Source organism: Sinocyclocheilus anshuiensis, unplaced genomic scaffold (genome assembly GCF_001515605.1).
Source record: "Sinocyclocheilus anshuiensis isolate Anshui unplaced genomic scaffold, SAMN03320099.WGS_v1.1 scaffold2081, whole genome shotgun sequence".
Lineage (NCBI taxonomy): Eukaryota > Metazoa > Chordata > Actinopteri > Cypriniformes > Cyprinidae > Sinocyclocheilus > Sinocyclocheilus anshuiensis.
In genome coordinates this window covers 278,576-287,152 of record NW_015548360.1, presented here as the reverse complement: position 1 = coordinate 287,152, position 8,577 = coordinate 278,576, and the positions used below count along the sequence as shown (strand labels likewise).

General features: G+C 35.0%; 1 protein-coding gene across 2 annotated transcripts; it reads right to left on the bottom strand.

The window, feature by feature from the left end:
- Positions 1-3,726: 3,726 nt before the first annotated feature.
- On the bottom strand, positions 3,727-8,263 carry LOC107656653 (sorting nexin-10A-like). Of its 2 annotated transcripts, none has more exons than XM_016444579.1 (7): positions 8,188-8,263; positions 7,001-7,040; positions 6,144-6,230; positions 5,888-5,988; positions 5,641-5,739; positions 4,731-4,943; positions 3,727-4,444 (listed from the first exon to the last, which is right to left on the bottom strand). In XM_016444579.1, exons 2-7 carry the CDS (start codon positions 7,025-7,027, stop codon positions 4,291-4,293), a joined length of 681 nt encoding a protein of 226 aa, XP_016300065.1. In that variant the 5' UTR covers positions 7,028-7,040; positions 8,188-8,263; the 3' UTR covers positions 3,727-4,290. The 2 variants fall into 2 exon arrangements, with proteins under 2 accessions (XP_016300065.1, XP_016300066.1); XM_016444580.1 differs by having other exon boundaries at positions 7,001-7,125; positions 8,188-8,243.
- Positions 8,264-8,577: the final 314 nt, after the last annotated feature.

Here is an 8,577-nt window from a genome sequence, read left to right as displayed (position 1 = left end):
TAAGCCAGTGCCATCATCAGGGGGAAACCAGAAACACTGAGGCCTGTGATGAAAAACAACCAATGAGTTCCCAACCTGAAGCTCTTAAAAACATGTTGATTATTCTTAATCTACTGTTATATCCAATACTACATGTTATAATATTGCATACTAATATTGCCTATGCAACATGTAATATTGCATATGCAACTTGCAATATTACAGTGAAATGTAAACCTAATCATTTACAAATACCCCCTAAAACTGTTTGAAACATTTTACAGTCCTAGCGAGGAATCAGATAAAATTCGGTGTGATTTGACCACAGCTGCAAAGCATGCTGGGTAACCAGTGGTGCCAGATTAATAAAGGTTTGAATGCCAGAAAATGTTAAATTTGTTTTTTCTCTCTTTTTTTTTTACAGTGCTTTTTACAATTACAGTGTGCTATTTTAAATGAAAGAGAATGGGGCAAATTTATAAACATTAAAGCATAAAGGTATATAATTGTAGTGTGAAAATTATAGTAATATTCAAAAAAAATTTCAATGAAAAAAAATGAACAACAGCTCAATTAATAAACAATTTTAACAGAAAAATCAATGTCAGTGCTTTTATAAAATGATAAGCTTCACATTTCTGCTTTGGTTTAATTATTTCCATTTTAAGTGCCTCATTGTATCCCTTGTGGTAGCAATCCATTCATTTTGTCATATTTCTATGCCTTTTCATAATATGTGAGTGTAAGTTTAACCTCTCTTATGAATGTCTATTAACAAAATTAAATGGAACAAAAAATATATTACTTATATTATTATATTACTCTTATTAAATTCACAACGATTGAATCCACATCTATATAAAGAAATAACTTGTAGCTCTTACAATCTTGATTTTTGCTTTAAAAAATGATTTTGTGGAAATCAGTATTATGCTACAAATGTATGATTCCTTGAATGATAATGCTAAATGACATATTTAATATAATATCAGCTAAAATCAAATAAACACATTAGCTGAGCCGCACTGATAGGACTAAAAAGGTTGGGAAACACAGGTATAGTCTACACACATTTGGCCCTGGGGAAGTAGGCCCACCCAGCCCTCTTAAACAACCACTAAATCCTTAAAAGTAAAGCGTTCGATTTCTCACTCACTCCAGATTTCTTTGCCTTTTATTTTATGGGTGATTTTGGCCAAGCTGCAGTGGGGTATAGCACACTCCTGAACTCAGAGCCGTTGTCATAGCAACAGAAACCCCACCTGCTCAGTAGCTGTCAGCCCAAGGTTAAGAGCCAATAAACCAGAGAAACATAGCAATTACTGCACAATATAACACACATGCACACGCACACACAAAGTAATCCATCTGCTCCTTCTCCCCAGTTGATCAGTAGCAACATGGGTTTGGATTAAGTTCACCCATCAGGGTCCATTAAGGAGAGTTCATTTAGACTGGTTATGGCTGTTTAACCAATGAGTACCAGGGAAGTCTTCATGGGAGGTTTGCAGCAATGGAGTGACTGCCATGTGCTATTTCAAAGCAAATGATTAACATGACAGGTAAGGGTAATTGCAATGGGGTCATGCTTTGATGTAACCTTAAAATATGAGACGCAGATCATAACAAACATAATTCAGAACTCCAGAATAAATGTATTTCAAAACACCGCCAGCCTTTTTTATTATTAAAGTCTTCGCATTTGAAACAAACGAACCGTCCTTATAAACTGAATGCTTTATCTGGCCAATAGGCCTCATGTAGTTTCTGATATTGGGTATAAAAGGGCAGACGTGGCTGATTTATCACAGTCTCTGTTTTACTTGATGGTTAGCTTACCTGACACCCAGTATAAATGCCCAATGCTTGTTATCTCAGATATCAGAATCAGATGTGGCAGTGATTGGTGGGCTGAATAGAGAATATGAGCGTGAGACCGTGCTGGAGGTGCGTTTTATTGCTGTGTGTGGGGAACGATTAGCTGGCGTTGCACAGCAAGAAGAATCCAATTCGTTCAGTTGTTTAATCCATCAGCCCGTGTCCTGATCACCATATTGACGCACCACAAGGCAATGACAGCCATTCAGTGGTAATACAAGACTTTGCTATTGGCCTCTGGGACATGGCACTCATTTTAGTGGTTTATTTGATATAATAACAGAAAAACGAAGCGAAAAATAACGAGCGAGTCCATTCAGAGTGAAAGAATCCCCTGAACTCTATTGTTACCCATTCTTGCTCTTCTGATCTGGCTCTGCCTTTCCTATATATTTCGTCCTTCCTCTCCCTCTCTCTTTGTTTCTCTAAGCTTCCATTATCAGCTGTGGGGAGTCAGGTAATCAATGCTGATTAATTCTCTTTATTGTTGGTCGTTTGTCTGCAGAGTCTGTGCTGTCTTTGCCGCTCAGCCTCACTATGAAACAGCCAGTGATAAATGAGCATCTCTCCCCTCACCCAACCCCACTATCACCACAGCAACCCCTGCTCTGCCTAAGTGCTTCTGATTAGTGACCCATGACTTGAAGGTAGAGGTGGCTTTTTATTTTATTTCCTCATGCGATAAGTTTTGTCCCCCATCGTGCCCCTAAGGACTTATTTGGTGCTCAGATTCTTTCTGGATACATTATATACACGCATGTCATTGTTGTTCATAGGATGAACTGGGAGATGAGAGTGATAATTAGGTGTCTTTATGAGTAATTGAAACATTTAACAAATGCTTGATTTTTGCATTGATTTATGATTGTGAATATATTATGTATGTGTGTGTATGTGTATTCATAAGTCAATGCAAAATATTATCAAAATAAAATATACTGTATATAGCCTATATAATATTTAATTTTATTAGGCTATATAGTCTTTATATTGGTTTGATCAATCTATTTATGCAATCATTAACCTATACAAATACGTGTAAAAATGTAATATTAAAATATAATTAAAACTTCATAGTAAATATAATATTCTGTTTTAAATTTAGTTTATATATATGTTTATATTTTAACATAAAGGGATGCGGGTTTACTTGGTACCACAGTGACGGTGATTGGCAGTGGCAGAGATTGGTGAGGTTTTGTGAGTCTGGTGATCTGGATGACAATACTGAAAGTATTTATCGGCTGCTGCTAGACGCTGATGAATCTACACCTACGCAGATCGAACAAACCCCCAATCAGACCAGCGGTTTCAACCAAACATTTCTGTCAAAAACTTCATCCCTCATTTATTGAGAACTTAATCTCTCTCTTAAACTACAATTAGATACTGAAAAATGCTGCGTTGTGAGTGGAGAGTGAAAGAGAGAGGAAAAAAGACAACCATTTAGCATGTGTGACCAGGTTAAGAGCAACATCTACTCTGAATCTTTCAAACAAGTGAGCATGGTTATATCCATCTTTCTCTTATGCACCAATGACCTTCTTAATTTTTTCCCTCATATACTAATGATTTTAACCTAAAATTATCAAACTTATTGGTATATGGTTGCTCTAACGAATAGAATGCATTGGATATCACTTCAGTGGCTTCAGTGAGCAGAAACTATTCTCTTTCTGCAAATTTATTTTATTTTATTTAATTATTTTAATAAATTTGCAAATTTATTTAGCGTTTAGGTTTTTATTTAGATAATACATTATCATCTTTAGGCAACAGAACGATCTACATCATTTACATTGCAACAACAAATTCTATTCACAACTAGGATTTTTAAAAATGTGTTTTTATTAATTTAACGCTAAATATACACCAAATCACAATAAAAATGTACTTAAAAAAACATCCTCACAAATTTACAGTCCTCAACACTCATTTTTAAGGAATGCTAATATGATAAGAATTTTTAAGAAACATTTAAAGTAATAAACTGCCAGTTTACTTTTAAAAAAATCTGTTAAACAAAAGCATGTCTATACAGATGAAGTGTTTTAAAAAGCTTTTTTGTCAGGCACACATTAAACCCAGTGTTCCCTGAATGACGGCATCAAGAAAAACACTCACACTGTATTTCACTTGTAATTCACTAGCTTTTTTCTCTTTCCAGGTCAGCCCTTCAGTAAAGGAGGATTATTTAATATAACCACAAAAATTAAATAAAGATATCTCTATTTAAAAAAAAAAAATATCAAAACATCATGGACACCAACACAACATGTAATAAAACAATAATCAAGACCTTTTTTGTTTCAATATCCATCCAAATATAACTCTGGAGGCTCGAAGCAGCAACTAGCCAGCGACTCTCTTTGACAGAGTATGCGTGAATGTGTATGTATACATCTCTTGAGTTCATATAAGAGAGTGCACATGTTACTGGTTGCTAGGAGATGAAGACGGGCTGCTACAGAGTTCTGCCTCAGGGATTGTGACTTGAAATTCATGGGAAAAGCTTTCATTATAAGAAGAGTCTTCTTCAACAGGTGTGGCACGTCCTAGACTATTGCCCAAGCCAGAGGATGTTGTACTGCAAAAAATAAATAAATACCATACAAATATTCATATTGCAATTTTTGTATATATTAAATGTACTGTTTGTACATTATTTGAACTTACAACAATACCCCTTTTATTCCTGAATGGCAAAAATGGCTATTCTTCTCAGCATTTATGTATATATACAGTTATAACGTTTTGCCATGGCATGATTATAGATGCATAAAACATTTAACATGCCAAATCCATCTTAAGCAATTTACATCATCTAAATAACACTGGGGAAGTTTATTATATAGCGAGACAGAGGCACACACCTTTCACAGTCTGAGTCACAGCATGTTTTGCTGTCTTCTTGATGCTGTTCCTCCACAGGGAAACGGGTATACCCGACACATCGCTGGATTGCCCGTGCAACCGTGTAATGCGTCTGTCCCTGTGCACACGCATCCATTTTTGCAATGCTCAGCTGTGACTGCAAGAACAGGTGCAGTCGACTGTCTGACAGCAATAACGGTGTCTGTAGAACTCTATAAACACAAACATTTAATTCAAAAACATGGAGTGTAATCATTTTTAGAAACTGGTGATGAGGCTATTTAAAGAACCCATTTAAATTAGTAAGCTATATTCCATTAAAAGCATGCTAGACAAAAAAATATATATTTGAAAATTTTCTTTAATAAATCTCTATTACTCTAACAAACACTGCTTATAATATTTAAATCATCTTGGGCAATTTTAATACTGTGTCAAATACATAAATGTATATTTTAATGTCTATGTTTTCTATTACATTAAATATTGTGAAAATATATATGAAATAAATGCTTATGTTTAGAGTAAAAAAAAAATTACTATCTAAAGTAATTTTTCATCCCAGCAGCCACTAGATGGCAAAAATTCTTCATCCCAATCTGAGATCAGTATGAACTGACCAATATAGGACATCAAGGTTAAATTAGGACATTTAAGTAGCTTTTATAAACATGCCTTAGAAAAAACACATTGCTGATGTGCATCTTGAGACAAAACAATGGCACTGACTTATTTTAAGATATGTCAGTGAAAGTGTCTTCCAGTCGAAACAGCACAGAGATGCATTTTAGTCTGGGAATAGGCTTAAGCCTTGTCTGTGAAACTAGGGACAAATGTCGGAATTTTTTTCTAACCCACTTTAATCAAGTTCATCAAAAATGATGACAAAGAGTCACTGAAGAAACTCACGCCTCAAGAAACTGTTGCAGCCCCTGCATCCGCTGAGTGATCTGGAAATCACTATTGAGATTGAAGAAAGGATTCCCAGGAGGGAGTTTAGGTAACTCTCTACAGAAATAGCAAAGGGAGAAATTACACTTCTACCAAGAACAATCAAGTTTTTACATGCAGGTACTTGAAATAAAAACTCTTGTATTTTTTACTGTAAATGAAAATATAATACTGCCCATAGTGTGATATCCTCAAATGTACTTACATAAGCACAGCATTGTTCTGTAGTTTTTGACGCAGCCAAACAAACTCACTATACCTCCTCCTCACACAAGAGGTCTTCTTCCGGAAACACATACTATTGGTCTATAATCAAGGAAAATGCAGTGAACTTAATGCTCTCATTGGTTAACATGTGATGCTGAAAACATTTATATAGGCAGAAAGCCATCAGAATATAAAGTCTGAATAGCAACATTCCACAGTAGTAAGTGCAAGGCAAACATGTGGGTACTACTCACATGAAGGCAGATCTCATAGGTGATGTACGCGTGCCAGAAATCCTCCTTGTGTACCTGAGGATCTCGTACCCATACACTTACAAACTCCTGCAGTTAGAGAAAACGTAAGTGTAAGTGTTTATGAGCAGTTCAAACTGAACAAGGAAGTAACTTAGCAGAAAGCGTGCTTGTACTTTTTCTCATTATGAGTTACAATTTTACCATTTTTTAAGACCAGTTTGATTCAGATTCTGCCCTTTCACCAACATTTCACACTAACTGGAGTTTTGGAGGGCATTTGGCACCAATTTGTAATTCAGTTGGAATAGTTGGAATTTCTCAGATCAACACACTTTATTGCATCACAGCCAACAAACCCATTTGAGGTCAAACAAAACACTTCCCTAAAAATAGCTAACATATACAAGCCATTTAAGTTGCACCTAATCTGAGAAAGGTCATCTTAATTATTTCTGAATGAACATATCACAAAATAGAAGTAATTTTAATGCAAGCCAGTCTTTATAGTATTGCAAGGCTGTGAAAAGAGATTTGACAAACAAATGAACCAGAAATAACAGCAATGGTCACTGGTGGAATTATGCTACCAGTTTCCTCTTTAAAAATTCCAGACAAAAGACATGATGCAACCACAGTTGTTACAAAGTGTAATAAAAAACTTCTTTCCACCCAAGATGATTTACTTTTCTTTCTACCGGCAACCAATTGATCTAAAAAGGTTTTTTACTGTTTGCCCACAGAGTCAAGGTTTCATCTGAAAAATCAGTTTACTGTATAGATAAGGACTGCTGAGTCACACAAAGCAAAACTAAGATGAACAGAAAAAAACGTAAAGGTGAAAAGAACAAGACACTGACCTTCTTCACAAGGTTTGTGTTTTCCATTTCAGAGACTTGACTGGAAAAAAAGTCTCCTTGTCAGTTTGTTTGTTTGATTTTTATTTTCATACAAGCATATATGCCTATTTAATGTCAAGATCAATCTATTTTAAAAGGAAAAAAATAGGTTAGAAGTAATTTACAGTAGTACGGAAAAAACAACAACTGACCAATCATTTTTTGTACTGTGTTGGATTTTTTCAGACCTATTGCACTAAGACTAAAGAAAACAGTCTAAAAAAACAGCAGTGCAAACTGTTATTACAGATCTCAAGACAATGATGAACATCATTTTGATCAACCTGCCATAAATCAATTTGCTACCAAACACTTTACTGTATAAGTGCTTAAAAACAATGATGACTTTTCATAACTATTGAGCAGGGAAGCAAGTTGCAGTGATGAATGTGTAATGTCAGACATTAAAACAATAAATCAATTTTATGCTATAACAAACCCAGATATTCATTTTGGCTCCTTCAATGAAATCAGGCTTTGTTTTCCTGTGTATGCTTTGCAATGACATGCTAAGTAAGAGAGAATCATTTCTAATGGAACCATAAAGCAAATAAATTTCTCTTTCTCCTGAATCCAAAAATGAAAATCCCATCAGCATTAGTCCAAACAAACAGCCATCAGTGACTTTCATTCATACAGGAACTAATTCACATTGATGATAACTTAATTACTTAGTTGACTGGGAATCCCAGACTAATTGGCCAGCAGACAACAAGATACCTTGAACTTACAAGATCATGGCTACTTTGACCTGGTTTTTGGTGTGTGTTTTTTGTTTCTTTCTATTTTTGAATATAGGTCAATCATACGATGCACATTTTTTTGCCCTGAACATGAACACAAAAAGTTCATTCATTTGACACGTGTTTTAATACATAGGCCTACCTCTAAAACAACACGCTTAGCTAGAAGGTTAAATTGAAGGCTATAAGTTGCAACCAAAACTGAAAACGTTCAATGACCGTCAAAAGACCAAAGAATAGTATTAAAAATGTATGAGGAACAGTTTTCACTCAAACGAACGGCAGCTGTATCAATGACACAAACGTTTTCTCACTCTGCTGTTTGGTACTGTTTTGTTAAGTAGACATGTTTATATATCTTGCGTTATATATATTTCTGATATGCTACTCAATTTTTGTTCTCACCTTTTCTGTCGTGTCGTGTATTTCTACCACCGTGGTCCAGGTACTCCTGGGACTGAAAGTGGCAAACAAATTCGCGTGTGGGAAATGAAAGTTTTTGACTCGCAGAATTTGATGTGCGCATGCGCTGCTCTCAACACGGAAAAACTGCGTTATAGCACTTCTCAGGTTATTTGTTTATGCTTGTCATGTATAATATCAGCAGGCGCGTTATCATTACAGAAAATAAAATGTTATAATTATAACAATCTACTATTACATAATAATAAACAATATGTACATTGATTCCCAAACATAGATTTGGGAATTTTTAAAAAGAAATGTAGGCAAATTTTTTATTTCTGGTAGCCAACTAATAGTCAGATAGAAACCACTCTCTGTAACTTCTTCCTC

Coding starts and splice junctions, on each gene's coding strand:
- LOC107656653 (XM_016444579.1), bottom strand. CDS start 7,027: ATGGAAAACACAAACCTTGTGAAGAAG. Junction 5,989..6,143: donor CCTATGAGATCTGCCTTCAT/GTGAGTAGTACC, acceptor CCTTGATTATAG/ACCAATAGTATGTGTTTCCG. Junction 4,944..5,640: donor CTGCAACAGTTTCTTGAGGC/GTGAGTTTCTTC, acceptor TTGTGTTTATAG/AGTTCTACAGACACCGTTAT.